This window comes from Pseudophryne corroboree, chromosome 9 (assembly GCF_028390025.1).
Source record: "Pseudophryne corroboree isolate aPseCor3 chromosome 9, aPseCor3.hap2, whole genome shotgun sequence".
NCBI classification, from domain to species: domain Eukaryota; kingdom Metazoa; phylum Chordata; class Amphibia; order Anura; family Myobatrachidae; genus Pseudophryne; species Pseudophryne corroboree.
The window spans coordinates 167,310,915-167,335,165 of record NC_086452.1 but is presented as its reverse complement, the minus strand read 5'-3'; the positions used below and the strand labels follow the sequence as shown (position 1 = coordinate 167,335,165).

Sequence of the window (24,251 nt, the reverse complement as noted above, 5' to 3'; positions counted from 1 at the left end):
TTCCCGGACGCATACCGGGAAATAACCCGGGAATGTCCCCTTTCACACTGCACTTAGACCTGGGATCGACCCGGGACAGCCCCATGTACACTGATCCCGGGAAATCCCTGCAAATGCATATGTATGTAATTAAAAAATGGAAATTTCTCTAACGTCCTAGTGGATGCTGGGGACTCCGTAAGGACCATGGGGAATAGACTGGCTCCGCAGGAGACATGGGCACTTTAAGAAAGAATTTGGATTCTGGTGTGCTCTGGCTCCTCCCTCTATGTCCCTCCTCCAAACCTCAGTTTGAATCTGTGCCCGGACGAGCTGGGTGCTGTTTAGTGAGCTCTCCTGAGCTTGCTATAAGAAAGTATTTTGTTAGGTTTTTTTTATTTTCAGGGAGCTCTGCTGGCAACAGACTCCCTGCATCGTGGGACTGAGGGGAGAGAAGCAGCCCTACTCTCTGCAGATAGGTCCTGCTTCTTAGGCTACTGGACACCATTAGCTCCAGAGGGATCGTACACAGGATCTCACCCTCGTCGTCCGATCCCAGAGCCGCGCCGCCGTCCCCCTCGCAGAGCCGGAAGACAGAAGCCGGGTGAAAGAAGCAAAAAGACTTCGAAATCGGCGGCAGAAGACTCCAGTCTTCACATGAGGTAGCGCACAGCACTGCAGCTGTGCGCCATTGCTCCCACACTACACCCACATACTCCGGTCACTGTAAGGGTGCAGGGCGCAGGGGGGGGGGGCTCCCTGAGCAGCAATTAGAGACCTCTTTGGCAAAAGTTTGCATATATACAGTTGGGCACTGTATATATGTATGAGCCCCCGCCAAAATTGTACATGAAAGCGGGACAGAAGCCCGCCGTCGAGGGGGCGGGGCTTCTTCCTCAGCACCATGTTTTTTCTCCACAGCACCGCTGAGAGGAAGCTCCCCAGCCTCTCCCCTGCAGTTACACGGTAGAAGAGGGTAAAAAGAGAGGGGGGGCACATAATTAGGCGCAAAAATCAATATAAACAGCAGCTACTGGGTTAACATTAAGTTACTGTGTTATTCCTGGGTTAATAGCGATGGGGTGTGTGCTGGCATACTCTCTCTCTGTCTCTCCAAAGGGCCTTAAGGTGGAATTGTCTTCAGATGAGCATTCCCTGAGTGTGTGGTGTGTCGGTACGTGTGTGTCGACATGTCTGAGGTAAAAGGCTCCCCTAAGGAGGAGATGTAGCAAATATGTGTGTGAGAGGGTGTCTCCGTCGACAACGCCGACACCTGTTTGGATATGTGTAATTAAGTGCTAAGGTGAATTTATTGCACAAAAGATTAGAGAACAGACAGGAAATCTACCCATGTCTGTCCCTATGTCGCAGAGACCTTCAGAGTCTCTCAATGCTCACTATTTAAAAAATAGACACTAATATCGACACGGAGTCTGACTCCAGTGTCGATTACGATAATGCAAAGTTACAGCCAAAATGGCAGAAAAGTATTCAATATATGATTATTGTAATAAAAGATGATTTGCATATCACTGATGACTCATCTGTCCCTGACACAAGGGTACACATGTTTAAGGGGAAGAAAGCTGAGGTAAATTTCCCTCCTCTCATGATGAAAAAGAGCGTGAATCTCCAGACAAGAGACTGCAGTTTCCCACAAAGAATTGTCAGGGAGTATCCTTTCTCCACTAGGGCCAGGATACGATGGGAATCTTCCCCTAGGGTGTCACGTTTGCCCAAAAGGTAGCCCTGACTTAACCGCTATTCTCAGGGATCCTGCAGATAGCGTGCACATTCTGGTACACTACTCAGACCGGCGATTGTGTCGGCATGGGTTTATAGCGCTGTGGCAGCGTGGACAGGTACCTTATCAGCAGAGATTGAGACCCTAGTATGTATATATATGTATATATAGAGATATATATATTAAAGATGCTGTCTTAAGATATAGATATATATATATATATATATATATATATATAAAACATGCCCAAAGAGACATGAGTCTACTAAGTCCTAGAGTCAAAGCTATGTCGATTTCTGCTTGATGTGTCCTGTAGAATATGCAATGGACAGGTGATGCCGACTTAAGAGGCATATGGAAGGCTGAGGATTGTGTGGAGAAGGGTTCTCGGACCTGGTCTCCACAGCTATAGCTGGTAATTCTGATATTTTGCCTTATATTCCTGCACAGCCTAGGAAAGCACGACATTATCAATTGCAGCCTTTCGAACAAAGAAACAAGAAAGTCCGAGGTGCATCCTTTCTTGCCAGAGGCGGGGGCAGAGGAAAGAAGCTGCACAACACAGCTAGTTCCCAGGAACAGAAGTCCTCCCCGGCCTCTACAAAATCCACTGCATGTCGCTGGGGCTCCACAGGCGGAGCTAGGCCCGGTGGGGGCACGCCTTCGTAAGTTCAGCCACAAGTGGGTTCACTCCCTGTTAGATCCCTGGGCAATAGATATTGTGTCTCAGGGATACAAGCTGGACTTTGAGGAGATGCCCCCTCACCGACGGCCCTGCCGGCTTCCCCCCACGAGAGGGAAACAGTGTTAACTGCAATTCACAAATTGTATCTTCAACAGGTGGTGGTCAAGGTTCCTATCCTTCAACAAGGAGGGGGTTATTATTCGACCATGTTGTAGTCCTGAAACCAGACGGTTCGGTCAGACAGTAAGAAATTGGAAAGAAAAACCTCTCGTGGCGCTGCAAAATGGAGCAGCAATGGGCAGTACAGAAATAGGTCACCAACCTATAAAACGATATGTAATAGAAAAAGTACAACCTCACTTTCTGCGCTCCAAATGTCCCCTTGATTGTATAGTTCTTGCCAAGATATTAGTTTCACATGGAACAAAAAGACATAAATCACAATATAGTGTAGTATTGTCTATATGAAATAGTTCTTCCCACTGTGTGGGGCGGAAGAATAAGTGATGGAGAAAAATCCCAGGAAGAGTTCCAACGTCCACCTTCTTATAGGATCACCCAAAGTGATGTCATGCCAACAAAACGGGGAATTCGTACATGTATGCTTACTTGTATAAGCGAAGTAGAAAACACATTAAGGTTTCTTTAGAGATGTGGACTTTCTTCTTTAACCAATACACTCAGAATGAGTATCACTCGTGTACGTGAATGAAAAAATTAAAAGGGAGACAATTACGGCAAAGCTTAACCCCTTTATTTAAAAATAAAATACACATAAACGACCAGCCATACCATGGAAGAAAACTTGAGATGGACCCAGCTGACAAATATGACCCGGGTATCAATATGTCATAAGTTTTCCCTCATGTGTATGCCAGGTTAAAAACATCAAATAGGCACTGTATCAACGCGTTTCGACGCTCACCGGCGTCTTTATCAAGATTTGACAGTGTATGTGACTATAAAAATACAGATATACAATAATATCAATTGCACTAATCACCATTTCAAATGGAATTACCACAGAAATGAAACAATCCTAACAGAAGTATGAAGACATGTAACACTGATGTACAGCCTCTTCTATATTATCAGCTGAATAAGAGGTTAAAGATCTAACATTCCTTAAATAACATGGGTAGGAAATCCTGTCAGCCAATACATCACAATCTACTGTGAAATTGCCTCAGAAATTGAACAATCCTAACACAAGTATGAAGACATGTAACATACCACTGATGTGCAGCCTCTCCTGTATTGTCAGCTGAATGAGAGGTTACAGGTCTATTATTCCTTAAATAGCATGGGTATAAGTGGGTGGGAATCCTATGAGCTAATCCACTACAGTCCAATATAATGGACATCCAAACTGACCAATTATATAGGCCATCTTTATTAGAACATTTAGCATATTTAGCGCCAAAGTTGAATCCGTGACGTTCCGTCCTGTCTCCATGGTTACATATAAACTTCCGGTCACGGAGTCATCTACTGACAAACACTCCCCGGCATGTACACGCCCCCTGTGTCTCATCCCCGTGATTGAACGTGAAGCCGGCGACGCAATGCGCATCACAGTGCGCGTCATCCAACAGCCGCGTCACGTGATCGTATCACGTGACACTTCGCAACAAGGACCTGTCATGATGCGCATCTTCACCATGGGTTCGGTCAGACCCATATTGAATTTAAAATCCCTGAACATATACCTGAAAAGGTTCAAGTTCAAGATGGAATCGCTGAGAGCGGTCATCGCAAGCCTGGAAGGGGGGGATTTTATGGTGACTCTGGACATAAAGGATGCATACCTTCATGTCCCCATTTATCCACCTCATCAGGCGTACCTCAGAATTGCGGTACGGGATTGTCATTACCAATTTCAGACGTTGCCGTTTGGTCTTTCCACGGCCCCGAGAATATTCACCAAGGTAATGGCGGAAATGATGGTGCTCCTGCGGAAGCAAGGTGTCACTATTATCACGTACTTGGACGATCTCCTCATAAAAGCGAGATCAAGAGAGCAGTTGCTGAACAGCGTATCACTTTCTCTGGAAGTGTAACGGCAACACGGCTGGATTCTATATATTCCAAAGTCGCAGTTGGTTCCTACAGCTCATCTGCCTCTCCTAGGCATGATCCTAGATACAGACCAGAAAAGGGTTTATCTCCCGATAGAGAGAGCTCAGGAGCTCATTACACTGGTCAGGAATCTATTAAAACCAAAACAGGTGTCAGTGCATCACTGCACTCGAGTCCTGGGAAGGATGGTGGCTTAATACGAGGCCATTCCCTTAGGCAGGTTCCATGCGAGGACCTTCCAATGGGACTTACTGGACAAGTGGTCCGGATCACATCTTCAGATGCATCGGTTAATCACCCTATCCCCCAGGGCCAGGGTGTCTCTCCTGTGGTGGCTGCAGAGTGCTCACCTTCTTGAAGGTCGCAGATTCGGCATTCAGGACTGGGTCCTGGTGACCACGGATGCAAGCCTCCAAGGGTGGGGGGCAGTCACACAGGGAAGAAATTTCCAACAACATCCTGGAACTAAGGGCCATATACAACGCCCTACGTCAAGTGGAGTCCCTGCTTCGCGACCAACCGGTTCTGATTCAGTCAGACAACATCACCGCAGTGGCTCATGTAAACCGCCAAGGCGGCACAAGGGGCAGGGTGGCGATGGTAGAAGCCACCAGAATTCTTTGCTGGGCGGAGAATCACGTCAGCAGTGTTCATTCCGGGAGTGGACAACTGGGAAGCAGACTTCCTCAGCAGGCACGACCTCCACCCGGGAGAGTGGGGACTTCATCAAGAAGTCTTCACGCAGATTGCAATTCGGTGGGAACTGCCACAGGTGGACATGATGGCATCCCGCCTCAACAAAAAGCTACAGAGATATTGCGCCAGGTCAAGGGACCCTCAGGCGATAGCTGTGGACGCACTGGTGACACCGTGGGTGTTCCAGTCGGTCTATGTATTTCCTCCTCTTCCTCTCATACCCAAGGTGCTGAGAATCATAAGAAAAAGAGGAGTGAGAACAATACTCATTGTTCCGGATTGGCCAAGAAGGACTTGGTATCCAGATCTGCAAGAAATGCTTACAGAGGACCCGTGGCCTCTGCCTCTAAGACAGGACTTGTTGCAACAGGGGCCCTGTCTGTTCCAAGACTTACCGCTGCTGCGTTTGACGGCATGGCGGTTGAACGCCGGATCCTAGCAGAAAAAGGCATTCCGGATGAAGTTATTCCTACGCTGATAAAGGCTAGGAAGGATGTGACAGCTCAACATTATCACCGTATATGGCGAAAATATGTGGCTTGGTGTGAGGCTAGGAATGCCCCTATGGAGGAATTCCAGCTGGGCCGTTTTCTTCACTTCCTACAGGCGGGAGTGACTTTGGGCCTTAAATTGGGTTTCATTAAGGTTCAGATTTCGGCCCTATCCATTTTCTTTCAAATAGAACTGGCTTCTCTGCCTGAAGTGCAGACGTTTGTAAAGGGAGTGCTGCATATTCAGCCCCCTTTTGTGCCTCCAGTGGCACCTTGGGATCTTAACGTGGTGTTGAGTTTCCTGAAATCACACTGGTTTGAACCACTCAAAACGGTGGAATTGAAATATCTCACGTGGAAGGTGGTCATGCTATTAGCCTTGGCTTCGGCTAGGCGTGTGTCAGAATTGGCGGCTTTGTCACATAAAAGCCCTTATCTGGTTTTCCATGTGGATATAGCAGAATTGCGGACCCGCCCACAATTTCTGCCGAAAGTGGTTTCATCCTTTCATATAAACCAACCTATCGTGGGGCCTGTGGCTACTACTGACTTGGAGGATTCCGAGTCATTGGATGTGGTCAGGGCTTTGAAGGTTTATGTAGCCTGAACGGCTAAGGTCAGGAAAACAGAATCTTTGTTTATCCTGTATGCTTCCAACAAGTTTGGGGCGCCTGCTTCAAAGCAAACTATTGCTCACTGGATCTGTAACACGATTCAGCAGGCTCATTCTGCAGCAGGGTTGCCGCTGCCTAAATCAGTTAAGGCCCATTCCACAAGGAAGGTGGGGCTCTTCTTGGGCGGCTGCCCGAGGGGTCTCGGCATTACAGCTTTGCCGAGCGGCTACTTGGTCAGGTTCAAACACCTTTGCAAAGTTCTACAAGTTTGATACCCTGGCTGAGGAGGACCTTGTGTTTGCTCATTCGGTGCTGCAGAGTCATCCGCACTCTCCCGCTCGTTTGGGAGCTTTGGTATAATCCCCATGGTCCTTACGGAGTCCCCAGCATCCACTAGGACGTTAGAGAAAATAAGATTTTACTTACCGGTAAATCTATTTCTCGTAGTCCGTAGTGGATGCTGGGCGCCCGTCCCAAGTGCGGACTTCTGCAATGCTTGTATATAGTTATTGCTTAAATAAGGGTTATGTATAGTTGCATCAGGGTTGATCTGATGCTCTGTTGTTGTTCATACTGTTAACTGGGTAAAGTTATCACAAGTTATACGGTGTGATTGGTGTGGCTGGTATGAGTCTTACCCTGTATTCCCAAAATCCTTTCCTTGTACTGTCAGCTCTTCCGGGCACAGTTTCTCTAACTGAAGTCTGGAGGAGGGACATAGAGGGAGGAGCCAGAGCACACCAGAATCCAAATTCTTTCTTAAAGTGCCCATGTCTCCTGCGGAGCCCGTCTATTCCCCATGGTCCTTACGGAGTCCCCAGCATCCACTACGGACTACGAGAAATAGATTTACCGGTAAGTAAAATCTTATTTTTTCTGGCGCACATAGATGAGGTCACAATAGGCAAGCAAAGGGAGGGATGGGGCTTCTTTTTCAGAGTCTTCATTTTATTAACAACTTGCTGTGTACGGATAATTCCTCTGGCTTCAAGCAGCTTTGCAATGTTTTTATAAATAATAGCATTCTTCACTGTGCCTGTTATCTGTTTCTTTATTTCCTCCTCCCCCTTATGCTGGGCAGCTCTCTGATCTCCTGATCAGTCCAGGTAGCCATATTGCCTGTCTCCTCCGCTTCCAGGACGCTTCCCTGGGCTCTGGATGATGACATCATCTTTTCTGAGCCCAAGAAAGCTCCAATGAGAGGCCTTTTAACAGTCCCGTGTACTGAATACCGGGTAGGGCCCATTCACACTACACTGCATCCCGGGACGATCCCGGATTCAACCCAGGTCGAGACCTGGGATGAAATGCCGGGACGCTCGACCCGGGATATTCTTTCAGTGCCCTTTCACACTGAGCAAATTCCCGGGTTGATGCGCGTTCATGAGCAATAATCCGGGAAATATTTGTCAGTCTGAAAGGGGTATAAGTGTACATCAGACAAGACCCCTGGTCTAATCCAGGGAAGACATTCCCCCTGTCTACAACGGGTATTAGCTCGATATCCTCTTCCTGCAGAGTTATATAACAAGAAGGTATTTCCCTGCTAGTGAACTCATGTTTCACCCGTCGGGTCTCGTCCACTCTGCCTCTCACCACTGTCCCCTCACTGTAGGAACCGACAGATAAGCGCGTGGAGGGATGCCTGAAGTCTGTTACTTCCTTACGGGTGTTGTACATAGACCACGATTACGTCCTCTTGGGGCTGCAAAATAGATTAATGACTGGATCAGGCATTAGAGAAAGAGCTGCCCGAGGATATATCTGACAATGCCAGACATATCCTGTCTCACAATACCACCCGCACCTTTTTCTACACCAGGAGGCGTCCCCTGAGGCGGGTGTGTTGGCTGCCAAGGCGTCGAATATGTCTGTCCTGGCTTGCCGTATTCTGTGGTTGAGGTCATGGAAGGTGGATCTGGACTCCAAAAGTCCTTGGAGGTATTCCCCTTTACTGGGGATATCTTATTTGGGGAAGACCTAATTAAAAATTGGGTCTGAATCAGCGGCTACTATGACTGCCTTTCTGCCGAATGCTACTCCTTCCGCACAGAAGGCATAAGGTACCACTTTTCCCTGCTTTCGGCCTTAAGGGAAAGCGAAGGTCAGGCATACCCGAGATTGTCTCGTGCTCCGAACAACCACTTAGCCCAAGGCCTAACTATCCTGGGCTGCTCGTCAGCCTGCTTCTCATGACAAGCCTGCTGCATGACGGGACAGGCCTCCCCCTGGGGGATCCCAGGGTGGGGGGGCCGACTTCTACGATTCATCCAGGTCTGCTTAATGACCACTTCAGAGGCATGAGTGCGAGAAGTTGTCTCTCACGGGTACGAAGTCTCTTTCAAGAGACTTCCCCCTCGCCAGTTCTGCACAACTGTTATCCCTTTGGATCCGTTAAAGGCGCAAGCTCTACAGATGGTTGTGCATTCCCTCCTGGATACAGGAGTGGTAGTGCCGGTACCTCTGTCCCAGAGTGGCAGAGGATACTACTCGACCCTGTTTCTAGTCCCGAAACCTGATGGGTCTTTCTGGCCTATTCTCAACCTCAAATCACTGAACAAGTTTGTGGGGGTGTCCAAGTTCCGTATGGAAACACTGAGCTCAATTGTACTGGCCATGGAACCCGGAGGCTATATGGTATCCCTGTATATAGACGATGCTTACCTGCATATGCCTATTGCATTATCGCATCAGCAATATCTGCGGTTTGCTATTGGCAACTTTCACTATCAATTCCAGGCTCTGCCGTTTGGGCTGGCCACGGTCCCTCAGATCTTCACCAAGGTTATGGCCGGGATGACGGCTCATCTCCGTCGCAAGCGAGTCAGGATCCTGCCGTATCTGGATGATTTGCTGATTCTGGCAAACTCCCACAATGTCCTCCTCAGTCCTCTACAACTGACGGTAAACTTCCTACAAGCCCACAGGTGGCTCATCAACTGGAAGAAGTCCTCGCTGGTCCCTGCTCGGAGCATGGTGCACCTGGTGGCACTACCAGACACACAGAGTCAGCAGTTGTTTCTATCTCCAGAGAAGGTCCTGAAACTTCAGGACAGAATCATATACTTCCTTTCTCGCCTAGGAGTGTCGATACACTCGGCGATGCAAGTACTAGGCCTCATAGTGTCGGCTTTTGACACGGTAGAGTACGCTCAATTCCATTCCCGCCCTCTACAGAGGTTAATCCTTTCCTAGTGGGATGGCCTGCCTCATCGGATCAGGTCTCACATGATCTCCTTGACTCCAGAAGTTCATCTGTCGCTGACCTGGTGGCTACAGGACCAGCAGTTGAGCAGGGACCGTCCCTTCTGGATCCCCAACTGGGTCCTACTGACTAAGGACGCCAGTCTGAGGGGTTGGGGCGCGGTGTTAGGGCAACACTCTTTCCAGGGTCGGTGGACCATAGAGGAATCACTCCTCTATGGTCCACCATAGAGGAATCACTCCTCCCGATAAACATTCTGGGATTGCGGGCAGTGTTCAATACTTTGTCTCTCGCCCTGCCTCTGATACAGAACAGGCCTGTTCAAGTACGGTCAGACAACGCCACCACGGTGGCATACACAAACCATCAAGGCGGCACTCAAAGCCACATGTCAATGATGGAAGTGTCAAAAATCAGAACGCCTTCTGCCGGCAATATCGGCAGTGTTCATTCCGGGAGTCCTCAACTGGGAAGGTGATTTCCTCAGACGTCAGGACATCTTTCAACTCCTAGTGAACAAATGGGGCCTACCAGATATAGACCTGATGGCGTCTCGACACAATAACAAAGTTACGGTCTTCGGCTCAAGAACCAGGGATCCTCAAGCAGCATTCGTGGACGCACTGGCAATTCCATGGAACTTTCAGCTGCCCTACGTGTTCCCTCCAGTGTCACTGCTGCCCAGGGTACTACGGAAGTTCAAACAAGTAGGAGGAATACTACTTCTAGTCGCTACAGCATGGCCCAGACGGCATTGGTTCTCAGACCTGCAGGGTCTATCGATAGAGCGTCCTCTTCTACTTCCTCAACACCCAGACCTCCTCGTTCAGGGCCCTTGTGTCTATCCAAACCTTGCCAGACTGACTTTGACGCCGTGGCCCTTGAAGCTTTACTCCTGAGGGCCAAAGGATTCTCCGAGGCGGTCATCCAAACTATGCTGAAGGCCCGCAAACCGGCATCTGCGCGGATTTATTATAGGGTCTGTAATCCTTACTTCACCTAGTATGTTGATAAAAATTACGAGGCTTACGAATTCAGTACTTCCAGACTTCTGGCTTTTCTGCAACGAGGCCTGGACTTAAGACTTCGTCTGGCCTCCCTCAAGGTTCATATCCCTGCCTTGTTGGTATGGTTTCAAAGAAAAATGGTGTCTTTTCCTGACGTTCATACTTTCACGCAGGGTGTTTTACGGATTCAGACTCCCTATGTCCCTCCTGTGGCTCCATGGGATCTGTCTGTTGTTCTGAATGCCCTGCAAGAGTCTCCATTTGAACCTCTTGAGTCAGTGGACCTTAAATGGCTCAAGGTCCTGTTCCTAGTGGCTGTTGTCTCTGCTAGGAGGGTGTCGGACCTAGGTGCTTTGTCCTGTCGTCCACCCTTTCTTATATTTCACTGTGACCGGGCAGTTCTTAGAGCTCGCCCTGGTTATTTGCCTAAGGTGGCGTTATCTTTTCACCTTAACCAAGAAATTGTGGTTCCGACCTTCATCTCTTCTGGTTTGTCCTACAAAGAGCAGTCTTTGGATGTGGTATGGGCTTTCCGTATATACATGGAGAGGACTGCCTCTATCAGGAGGTCAGATTCCCTTTTTGTACTTTTTGGTTTTCACAAACGTACCTGGCCTGCGACTAAGCAAACCTTGGCCAGATGGATTAGAATGGTGATTGCACAGGCTGGACCTCCAGCTCCTGCTGCTATTAAAGTCCATTCAACTCGGTCTGTTGGACCTTCTTGGGCTTCCCGCAGAACATTTGTGCAAGGCTGCTACGTGGTCCTCAGTGAACACGTTCATTAGGTTCTATGCCTTTGATATTTCTGCCTCCCAGGATGGTTCCTTTGGACGCCGGGTTTTCATACCCGCTAAGGCGCGTCCTCTCCCTTGAGTAATTGCTTTGGGACATCGCCAATGTATTCCCTGTGGAACACATTGTACCCCGCTGCAGAAAAGGAGATTTATTGTAGACTTACCAGTGTTAAATCTCTCTCTGCGAGGTACACTGGGTTACACAGGGCGCCCACCCTGACGCACCTAGCTTCTATGGGTTTGTCTGGCATTAGTCGCTGGTCCCTTCTCCTATCGTGAGAATGTGGTTCTATGTGACTAACATCTGCCTTCTCTTTTACCTGCTACTGCATTGGACTGGTTAACGAAACTGAGCTCACAGTGCCTGGAGGCGGGGTTATAGAGGCGGCCCCAGTGCATCTTGGGACAGCTAAAGCTTTAACCTGTGGTGCATGGTTCAAGATTCATTTCTACACCCCAATGTGTTACCTGTGGAACCCAGTGTACCTCGCAGAAAGATTTAATAATGGTAAGTCTACCATAAATCTCCCTTTAATGCGGAATGGCAGACACATTTTTAAAACATAACTACAATATTGGGCTTCTTTAGCAAACACAGATGTGCATTGCATGAATTCCAAACTGGTAGACTACTGTAATTACAATATTGGGATTCTGCTGCAAACATACTGTAGATACACAATGCATAACTTCCAAACTGGTAGACAAGCCAGCTGGGTCCATGGAATCGAATGAACAGTTTTGTGTGCTCATTAACAAGGCTAAGGTGGGGTTACTTGTGGTATCCTAGCTGGCAGCATGAAATCTTATCCCATTATTGATTGTAACAGAATAGTTGTTCTATTTCAGTAAAAATTTCCTATTGGCCCTGACCGCTGATGAATGTGGTCAATAATATTCTTATCAGCATATTGTAAAACAGGAAACATTTGTGGCTTTGCTTCTCTACATGTACAGAGCTTAAAGAAAAAAAAAGCCCTTGTCACACAGATTCTTAATCCTTTCTTTCTGAATTGCTGCATTTTCAGGAGCCCATGTATGCCTGTGTGTGCGTTATTCACAGGAGGAGTAAGATGGCGCAAGGTTTTGCTCCAGAATGAAAGCAGATGCAGAGATGAAGAGACTGAGATTGTATAAAAAAAGCAGACCCCCTGACTGAAGAATTTTCCACTCGATCTATAGCATTGTGGTAAGCATGTATGTCACCAATATGGAACAGCACAAATCGTTTATAATGTTGTCTACACAGTGTGGAGGCAGCCATTTTCTGGGCTAAACCAATATACCATTTTATGCCTAATGTTTGAACAGAGGTAATAGATAAACAATATGCTGCATTGGTTTCAGCCATTAAAATGGCCACCTTAGCTGTGTAGGTGAAGTGAAGGGTCTGCATTAATTTCAACATCCTCTTCTCTTTTCTCTTTTAATGAGCATACCGACTGATGTATCAATATTCATTATGTTGGGCTGCTGGAGTCTTTGTGGTAACATACTTTATGTTTCAGTGGCTCTAAGTTTGGAAACATTGCATCATACAACATGTTCATTGTTCTTTTGGCAAATTAAAGCACAACTTGAAATGTGCTGACAGATTTTTAGGGTAAAGAGTAAGGAGGATTTTCAGTCTTCTATGTAACATGTAGGCAAAGCTATTAATTACAAAACTGCATGCCAATCATCTTTCCGTGTGTACCAGAAATGGTAATTTTCTAATAGCTATACTGTAGCTGCATGTGTATGTCTTTCCAGTGGCGCTCCTTCAATTGTACTTTTTTTTTTAAATTGCTAATCATTATTACAATCCTAAATTATTCCAATACCATAGAGAGTGTGAAAATATGATTTCCAGTACTCTCACATGAATAGCAACACTGTCTATGGCTTTAGCCTAATTTAGGACTCTAAACTCCATGATTTCCATGCAGTTTTATGTGGTATGGTAAATACACTTGAGGGAAATTCAGGGCCTAATTCAGACCTGATTGCTACTGTGCGAAATCGCACAGTGGCCGATTATCTAACGAGTGCGCATGCGTACAGATCGTAATGCGCAGGCGCGAGGCCAAACTGCTAAAAATCCTGTGTCAGGCTGATTGACAGGAAGCGGGCGTTTGGGGATGGTAACTGGCTGTTTTCTGGGAGTTCCTGGCAAAATGCAGGCGTTCCCAAGTGTTTTCAGCAAGGGTGTGTGACGTCCATTCCGGCCCAACCAGCCTGTTTCTTTTGCACTGTAGGAGCAAGTCCTGGGCTATGCACAGACTGTAAAAATCATTAGATGGGGAGTGAATTGCGAACGGATTTGCAACTAACCGGCATTTGCAAAGCTTTTCGAACAGCGTATGCCGACTTGCAAGGGGCGGTATTTCACTCTGTCCGGGCGGCAACTATCCGATTGCAAACCACCGCAAATTTGCAGAGGTCCGATCAGGTCTGAATAAGGCCCTCAGTTAGTTGCAGAGATTGGCACGCTAGGAAAAGCTCTGGGTTTTATGCATATTCAATTATTTAGCCTTTTCCCTGTGTAGTGAAACCTCTAGAAATGCACAGATTCCGCATAAAATGTGGAATCTAATGGATTTCCCCATACATTAAATGCAATGGGGTGCGTATAACACAGATGTTTCCTTGCTGCTCCTGAGGTTGCAAGGAAAAATCCTGCCTCAGGGATTAGCGTGCAGGGTTTCTGTAGGCAATTGAATTCAGTCAGCTACAGAGTAAACCCCACACCTAATTGATTCTCCCCCTTGGTCTGTTTCTTATTTATTTTTGAAATGCAAATAAAACAACACATTACTAATCGCTTAACTGTTTGTAGTTGGAAAATAGACAAAATTTGTTATTATTGTGAAAACTGGTATGTTGGTGGGATAACATGAAAATGTAGCTTTATGACAAACACTTGAAACTATATTAATGTGTAACCAATGTAAATATGTAAGAAGTTTCAATCAGAGTACAAAAAAACTGTCAAAATGAATGCTTAACTTTTATGATGGAACTACATCAAACCCTCGACCTGGCAAGTAAAATTCTGAGGTAATACTCATCCTGCTCTGTGTTAAGGGCCCCATACACTAGGACAATTTTACACGATTTCATACAATTCCGATATATCCGTCTGACCAGAGCCGGCCCTAACCAAAATGATGCCCTAGGCAAGATTTTGGCTGGTGCCCCCTAGCACCACTGCTGGTTCTGCCTCTGACCTTGCACTTCTTTCCCAGAACCATCACCCCTCAGCCATAGCAGTCCTTATTTTGGTGTTTGTACCCCCTATATTTTAAATAGGAACAGTTCACACATTTGGCGCACAGCCCAAAAAGGGGTGTGTTTTTGCTGGAAAGGGGCATGGCCACACAATAGTAAACCAATTCCAAATACGCCACACAGTACTGCACTTTATTCAGATTTGATCATGCAATAGTTTCCATAATTCATATTACATCCCACAGTAGTATCACTTTACCTTATAAACATTACTCCTCACTGTAGAGCCCCTTATTCACATTACATCACACTGAATTGCTCCTTATTCACATTACACCACACCCTATTGCTCTTTATTCACATTAGACGACACAGTAGTGCCCTTTCTATACGCAACACCACATAGAAGAGCACTTTAAACACATAATTCCACACAGTAATGCCCCTAACACATATGAGACACATTATTAATGTCCTTCTAAACATAATGTGCTTACACATTATGACAACCTTTATTAATGCCCTTTTACACATAATGTCCCTTACACATATGCCGCACATTATTAATGCCTTAATACACATAATGACACACATAGTGCCCCCTACACATTTTCTGCACATTGTTAGTGCCCCTATACACATAATGACACATACAGTAGTACCCTGTTACACATACTGTATGCCACACATTATTAATGCCCTTATGCACATAATGACACACATAATGCCCCTACACATATGCTGCACATTATTTGTGCCCCTATACACATAATGACACACAGACAGTAGTACCCTGTTACACATATGCCGCACATTATTAATGCCCTTATACACATAATGACACACATAGTGCCCCTTATACATATGTTGCACATTATTAATGCATTTTTACATGGCACACATAATGGTCCTTACACATATTCCGAACACTACTGCACAACCAACCCACTCACATGCACACAGCACTCACACTGCCACTAACACTGTGACCTCTGCCTCTGCTTGGATACAGATGTGTCCTCATAAATCTTGCCTCAGTGCTAACGTCGGGCACATTTTTTAATGTAAATGCATCTTATTTGCATTGTTATATGGCTATGATGCACAAGCAGCTTCTGCTGATTAAAATGATATACAGCATGCCTTTATACTGTGTGAGACTGTGGCTGTATCTGCATATGAAATGCTACACACAGAATATAGGCATGCCGCATATCATTTTAATCAGCAGAAGCTGCTGATGCCCCTGGGCATATCAAATGCCCTAGGCAATTGCCTAGTTTGCCTATAGCTATGGCCGGCTCTGCGTCTGACATATTGTATGAAATTGTGTACAATCGTATGTGTTTTAGATCGTATCCAATCTGATGCGTGTCCCCGTGGCTGTCGGATAGGATCCCCTAGGTCGTTGGTGCTGCACTAATGATATATCGGAATTGGATGGAATCAGATGAAAAATGTGTGTTTTTTGTGCATGTGATGTATCGCATGCGATGTATCACAGGGAAGTTTGACTGGCATTCGCAGGACACTCCCAGCCTCCGTAGCTCTCTATCCAGCCCATCAGATATATCTCATGGTACAATTGTATGCCGTACGATAAACTGCATGCAATGTATGCGATATATCTTATACAAAAATAGCACAAAAGTACCAAATCGTATGGAATCGCTCCCGGGAAGGTCCCGGGGGAGATCAAGGGAAATTACATCTGACTTCAGCCTCAGACATATCGTTGTAGTGTATGGGGCCCTTTAGAATCTAAAGCTGTCTATGCTCATTAACCAAAATCTTCTCAGTATTACAATGAAAACAATAATAATGTGGTCACAATGGATCATTGTTATTGGGTGTGTTGGTAAATGCATTTGGCAAATGACCATCAGGGGCCATCATCTGGCTACACTAACAGGCCTTAATTATTAGCTTGATCCAAGCAAATATGCCAAATATTGGCCACTTGGACATTAACATGTACGGTTAGCAGTAATCTTTTAAGTATATCTGTAAATAATTAAAAAAAAATGTATATATAAAACTTACTATGTACCAGTCATCGATAGACTTTTGCAGATATTTCAAAATGCATTTTTTTTGGCCAGCATAATACAGCCTTAAACAGAACACTTACCTTTTACCTTTTATTCATTTCTTTTCTGTATTGCAGCTACCACCAACATAAATCATGATAACTGTAACAGAGCTGAGATTTTTAGCAGATGCCCAGACTTCTTATCACATTTTGAAGCCATGGTGGGATGTGTTTTGGTATTACATTACAATGGTGATGCTGATGATTGCTGTTCTGGCAGGTGCTCTGCAGCTCACACAGAGCAGGATGCTGTGTCTTCCCTGTAAGGCAGAAGTGGACAATCATTGTGCACATCCTATGGAACACGTCATTGCAAAGATTAATTTGTCATCTGGACCCTTGGGAAAAGTTAGTCACTCCACAGGAATCCAGAATGACTTGCACCGCCAACAATATGCCTATATTGACGCAGTCTGCTATGAAAAACAGCTCCACTGGTTTACAAAGTTCTTTCCCTATCTGGTATTTCTTCATACAATCATTTTTGCTGTGTGCAGCAATTTTTGGCTACATTACCCAAGCACAAGTTCTAGGCTGGAGCACTTTGTTGCTATTCTGTATAAATGTTTTGATTCCCCTTGGACAACTCGAGCCTTGTCTGAGACTGTTGCAGAACAAACTGTGAGAAATCAGACACGCAAAAGATCACGTCTGTTGACTTCCTCATCTATTGCTGAAGATACAGACACAAGGAAGCAGTCGTTACAACCCGGGGTGGAGACCACTGCAGTGGAAGACGATGCTTCAAGTGTACTGGACAAAAAAGAAGGAGAACAGGCTAAGGCCTTATTTGAAAAAGTACGCCGGTTCCGTCTACATGTTGAGCAAAAGGACATCATTTATAGCCTGTACCTGAAGCAGATTGTCATTAAAGTAATCGCACTGCTCATCATTATTACATATGTGTCTTATTTTTTGATGCATATAACTTTTGAAATTGACTGTATAGTTGATATTGAAGCATTCACAGGGTACAAGAGATACCAATGTGTTTACTCTCTTGCTGCAATTTTCAAGGTTTTGGCCACATTTTATGTTCTGCTGATATTTTTATATGGATCTGCTTGCTTTTACAGCCTGTGGTGGATGCTAAGAAGTTCTCTGAATCAATACTCATTTGAAGCAGTCAGAGAAAAGAGTAATTACAGTGATATCCCAGATGTCCAAAATGACTTTGCTTTTATTCTGCATCTAGCAGACCAGTATGATCCACTGTACTCCAAACGCTTCTCAATATTTCTATCTGAAGTCAGCGAGAACAAACTGAAACAGATTAACCTAAACAATGAGTGGACGGTTGAGATGCTCCGAAATAAACTAACCCGCAATTCCAAGGACAAAATAGAGCTTCATCTTTTCATGCTTAGCGGATTACCCGACAATGTCTTTGAACTAAATGAGATAGAAGTCATGAGACTGGAACTTATACCGGATGCGAAACTCACCCCAATGATAACTCAGTTGGTCAACCTCAAGGAACTTCACATTTATCACTCAACTCTCACTGTGGACCTACAAGCTCTGAGCTTTCTAGCAGAAAACCTTGAAACTCTGCATCTGAAATTTACTTCAATTGAAAAGATTCCTTCTTGGATTTTCCTTTTAAAGAACTTGAAGGAACTGTATTTAGCAGGATCTCTTGATAATTACAATTTTACACACATCGAAGGTCTTCAGGACCTGAAGAACCTGACGACACTTTACTTGAAGAGCAGCATTCCACGCATTCCGCCCGTCATTACGGACATGTTACCATTTCTAGAGAAGCTTAGCGTTAATAATGAAGGAAATAGGTTGCTGATATTAATCAGCTTCAAAAAGATGGCAAACCTTAGCAGCCTAGAATTAATCAACTGTGACCTAGAACGAATTCCACATTCCATTTTTAGTCTGAGTGAACTGTGGGAAATTGATTTCAGAGGAAATAATTTTAAAACTGTTGAAGAAATTATTAGTTTCCAGCATCTGCACAAACTAACCTGTTTGAAGTTATGGCACAACTCCATTGCCTACATCCCTCTTCAGATTGGAGCATTGGCTAACTTAGAACAGCTCTACTTAAATCATAACAACATAGAAATGGTGCCGCTACAACTCTTTTTGTGTAGTAAGCTGCGAATTTTGGACCTCGGTTATAACAATCTAACTTTCATACCAGAGGAGATTCAACTCTTAAAAAATCTTCAGTATTTTGCTGTGACAAAAAACAGTGTAAGTATCTGATACATCACAAATATTGTGGCATTGTCTCATGTTTCTTGTTATTATAATGTGTACAGGTTGACTATCCCTTATCCAAAATGCTTGGGACCAGAAGTATTTTGGATATCGGATTTTTCCGTATTTTGGAATAATTGCATACCATAATGAGATTTCATAGCGATGGGACCCAAGTCTAAGCACAGAATGCATTTATGTTTCATATACACCTTATACACACAGCCTGAAGGTAATTTTAGCCAATATTTTTAATAACTTTGTGCATTAAACAAAGTGTGTGTACATTCACACAATTCATTTACGTTTCATATAAACCTTATACACACAGCCTGAAGGTCATTTAATACAATATTTTTAATAACTGTGTACATTGAGCCATCAGAAAACAAAGGTTTCACTATCTCAGTCTTACTCAAAAAATTCTGTATTTCGGAATATTCTGTATTTTGGCATATTGGATATGGGATACTCAACCTGTATTATCTAAAACCGTTTACCATCAATTGTAGATGACAAAGATATTTAAAGTTCTTTTTAAAGTTTTGTAGCACCTCCATAATGAGTACTTAACGAGTTGTAATATTTAGAATGGCAGATAAAGTAAGGATTAGTATGCACTGGAAATAGCCTGCTTTGGTGCCAGAACGACAGAATCTATGCAATTTAGCCACCAATGTGCACAGCCAATTTGCGTACGGATCTTGACAGTTGAGATGATTTATTGGATTACGTTGTGTGTGTGGCTAGTAAACCATGGACAACTTTGTCCTAAATTTATTGCCATTTTAAAATAGGGTTAAAAAAAATGTATATTCAGTCAGCTGCCAATATTTTTATCTATAAATTAATATCTCAGACAAACATGTAGTGCAGCAGACTGCTACCTGTCCCTCTTGTATAGTGTCATGGAATATTACAAAGCTATTGGCATCCAAACTAAGGGCATAGTCATACTCCTTTGGTTATGTCATGTATTTAAATGATTAGCATATGTTTATTGTTTAATGTCTCTAAGAGGAGACGTGTTTATGTTAATTATTCTACTTTACATAATCACAATTTCTAGACAAAGCACAGAAACGTAAACCTTGGAGATGTCTTCTCTGTGTTCCTTAGTGGCCTGGCAACTGCACTAAAATGCTGGGAGAAGCCACTGTGGTTTGACAGTTGAACTAAGTCACATCAGATATTTCTCAGCACTAAAATCACAGGAAAATCAAGACGGTTCTAAAAAATTTGGACAAATCCAAGTTTCCTGCAAAACAAAATGATGGATTTGGTGCTTCCCTATTTTTGTGTGTGCGCCTAGGGTAATCCTAGTCTCCTTTGTTCCTGTTTTCTTTGTTCATCCTTTGTCTGTTGTTCCCTTTTAATTCTGGTCTTCCTTTTCATTTCACTATTTTTTTTCCTCCTTTTTGCACCATTGCCCTTTTTACGGAAGCTTTACTTGTGTTTCTGTTTATTTACCCACAATATACTAATTATATGTTTAATAGCATACCTAATAAGCAATATATTGAAATCACATGACATGCTTATACAGTGTAAATAGAATAGTGTTCCGAGGCTATTAGTCACTCATATAACTCCCAAATTTTGGAAGTACTAAATCTAAATTGGGGGCATGGCTACATCACCTCCCATAGGTTTGGCCATGCCCTCTATGGTGTATTTTGCTTAGCAACATCATTATTTTGCATCACGCAGTGAAGGCACCTGCTTCCACTGTGAGTAGCAGGGGAAATACCTTCCACAAATTGGGATGAATGTGCCAATCGCAGGACTGTCCCTCTAACATTGGGGGTAATTCAGAATTGATCGCAGCAGCACATTTTGTTAGCAGTTGGGCGATGTGCACTGTAGATATAACACTTGCAGAGAGAGTTAGATTTGGGAGGGTTATTTTGTTTCTGTGCAGGGTAAATACTGGCTGCTTCATTTTTACACTGCAATTTAGATATCAGTTTGAACACACCCCACCCAAATCTAACTCTCTCTGCACATGTTATATCTCTCTCCCCCCCCCCCCCCTCCCCTGCAGTGCACATGGTTTTGCCCCAACTGCTAACAAATTTGCTGCTGCGGTCAACTCTGAATTACCCCCTTTGTTCTGGAGTATTTAGTATTTAATTTAGCTAAAACAATCAGTAGTATATTTAAATTTACATTAATAATTGTTTCTAGAAGATAGACCCTCTTTGGAGGGAATTCAATTAGCTGCACAAGGTATTCAATTAGCGGGGGAATACCCCGCACACAAATCCCCGCAGTCGGACTGAACTTTGCACCTCAAGGAGCTGCGAGGTAAAGTCCACGTAAAAAAAAAAAAAATAAGGTTGCGCAAGGTAAAAAAAAAAAAAATTTGATTTCGCAGTTTACTCATCTGAATCCTGATTTTTCAGTGCAGGAAAAAGGCTATTTAATTGAATAGCCTTTCCCACACTGCAGGGATTTTTGGATTTTTGCTGGCAGTTAGTCGCTGGGTAAACCCTGCGGCTAATTATATACCCCCCTTTCAATCTGATCTGATTTACACAGTAGTGGCTAAACCATAGTTTATGTAATTCCTCTGAAATTGAAATCGCTTCACTAGTAAGAATAACGAGAACAATGAGCATTGTACTTTATACATTTCTCTGTTATAGTGACATTTTGAAGAACCAAGTAATGCGCATATCTTATGTCTGGTTCATAAAATCGCTAACCTCATTGTCTTCTTCCATTACAGATTGAGATCTTACCAGATGGGCTGTTTAAATGCAGCAAACTACAGTGTTTACTACTGGGAAAAAACAGCCTGACCAGCCTTCCCACACACGTTGGGGACTTGACCAATCTCATTAAGATAGAGCTGGTTGGAAACCAAATTGAATCACTTCCTCGTGAGCTGGAGTCCTGTCAGTCACTAAAGCCACTCTGCATCATTGTAGAGAGCAGTGTGCTGCATACACTCCCATCATACGCAAAGGAGAACCAGAAATCTTGTCATAGATAGGAAATCCACACCTATCCCTATTTTTATTACAGTAACCGCTATTAGTGTAGCTTTCTGTTGAGTTAATTGGGTTTTTTGTTTTTGTTTTTGGGGGGGGTTGGATGGCGGCTGCAGCTAATTTTTGTATGGCTGCAGCCAGTTATGGCAATGTTGTCATTTTGAATATACAAAAGAGTTTAAAGTCAGTATAACAGGATGCTGAACCACCTACAGTACAGTGCTTTTACAAAATGTGGTAAGGAAAAGCTGTAGCTACAGCTTGCCAAGTTACAGCACTGAAACAGTGATGAAGGACTAAACTGCTGAACTGTCAAAAAAAAGTGTCATAATGTAGCACAATTCTCATAGTATAGTTAGTATTTTTGTTTAAATATTCTTAAAAAAACAAAAATTATAGATATATTTTGGACCAAATGTAATGCCACATTGATACATTTTGACCCCTCTATCTTTGATTAAACCAGTGTATTATCAGTGGCATGCTGGAGTCACAAATATTGAAGTGTGCTAAACTACTGTGATATCAAAAGCCTGTTAATGTGAGTGCGTGTGTGTACCTACCGCAGAAATGTATGTAACAATTTACAGCCTTGGTAACTTTCTTAGTCCACAAAGTCATGTTACGCAAAGTCTCATTTGATGCCATATATTTGTATGACCATAAAAGTACAAAAAAAGCCATTTAACTGAATAGCTCTCAATCACAATGTAAATTAGTAACAAAGTATATTTTATACTTGGATAATGACTTTCGGACTTTCTTAGATTGTGACATCAAGAAAACATACAGGACCCAATGAGAACCACATAGGGCTTTGTATAGGAAGCATAAGGAGAGTTCTGCTAATCTAATGAATAGTTTCCTTGTCGTCTTTAGCTGACTGATTTACAGATGTAGGCTGAATTTGTTCTCCCAGGAAGATGACCAGTTAGACCAAGCAGGGTGCTCAGAATCTTTGAGTAACCATATCACATTGGCACAGTTGTGCCATTGAAAATAACATTTGCTGTCTGTTCACTGTAATCTGCCAACCACATAGTTCATGAGTCCTAATCAAAATCTGATTGGTGCTGAAAAGATGTTGACTGGGGATATCCTGTCGCTTTGGGACCAACCAAATGTTTCATCAATTTACTGCATGTATTTGTAGTTTTATACTTGAACTGGAATAGAGGACTTTAGGGGCCTAGTTACAGTATTGGAATGTTTCTTAGTTAAAATCTTGCTAGCATTCTCCTTTTAAGAGGGCAGCAAAGTCTACAGCAGTCTTGTCAATGCCCATATAGCACAACCCTAATTTGTTTTCCATATGAATCGGGACAACGTGGTGCACGCTTGTTAAGGGGGCATGAATTTTATCACATAGAACGTACTTAATGCGTCCGCTGCCTATTCCTTTCCCTTTGTATGGCCATTCACTGCTGTGTAGTAGAGCAGCGGTTAATAGATACTTCACCATCTGCCCTGCCGATTCTAACTGTGCCAATGAAATCGGTAAAGTTGGAAGGTTTAATATAGGGTTTAGTGTAAACTCCTCAGACAAAACAGCTAAAATATATTCAGATGCAAGTACAATATGAATTACACCGGTCAACACAAATTTTGAGTCTGGGTTCTGCATATCTGATATTTATTTCTTCCACTTTACTAATTAAAGAAAAAATAGTTTTACCCGAAAAAGTGTGCTTTTGTAGCTATGAGAATGAAATTACATAGTTTAAGGAAATTTCCCTATTTTCAGAATTTTATTGTATGTAAAAATAAACTTTTGTCATGAATTTGAATTACTTTTATTTACATTTTTTTTTGGGGGGGGGGGGGTTTAACAAAACTGCTGTAACAGAATATATAAAGAAAGTTTAGAAATTAATATTTTCCGTATTTCTTCTGTGATTGTATGGACTTTCTCGTATTAGCCCCCAAATATAATCCCTCATCATACTCTCATTGTATTGCCCCTGATAAGTCAATCACATCTTGATGAAAACGTTCACATTGCTCTTTCGAATAGGCACCCATGTTATCTTTAAATTGGTCCAAGTGAGCATGTAACATATGCACTTTAAGGGACATATCTCTATGCTTAGCTGCCTCTTGCCATGTGACGGGTCAAAGGGTTAGATTCTCCATTTTTGTTACTACTCCGTTATCTGCGCATGAGTTGCTGACAGGCTGTGTTAAGTCTCTTCTACCCCAGAGACTTATATCTTATGTCCGTGCACTGTTTATTCTTTTATTTGTTACATGTACAGTGATCTATTCTGCAGAACTACAGCTATATTATATGGACAATCATTCCAGTCTGTATTAATAAAAGGTTTACAGTTCCAGAAATCTCATCGTCTGTGCATTGAGAGATGGACATGGTTTAGCTATCTGAATAGTTACACACTGCTTACGTGTAATGAGGGTCAGAATACCACTTGCTTTCCCCCC

General features: G+C 43.6%; 1 protein-coding gene across 1 annotated transcript in view; it reads left to right on the top strand.

Annotated features, from left to right (window-relative positions):
• Nucleotides 1-23,599, top strand: part of LRRC8B (leucine rich repeat containing 8 VRAC subunit B) — a 185,636-nt gene extending 162,037 nt beyond the window's left edge. The window contains exons 2-4 of the mRNA XM_063939938.1: nt 12,326-12,486; nt 16,675-18,810; nt 21,548-23,599. Of these exons, the coding sequence (XP_063796008.1) occupies nt 16,693-18,810; nt 21,548-21,814 (2,385 nt within the window). The 5' untranslated portion in view covers nt 12,326-12,486; nt 16,675-16,692 and the 3' untranslated portion in view covers nt 21,815-23,599. The remainder of the gene's footprint in view (nt 1-12,325; nt 12,487-16,674; nt 18,811-21,547) is intronic.
• Nucleotides 23,600-24,251: the final 652 nt, after the last annotated feature.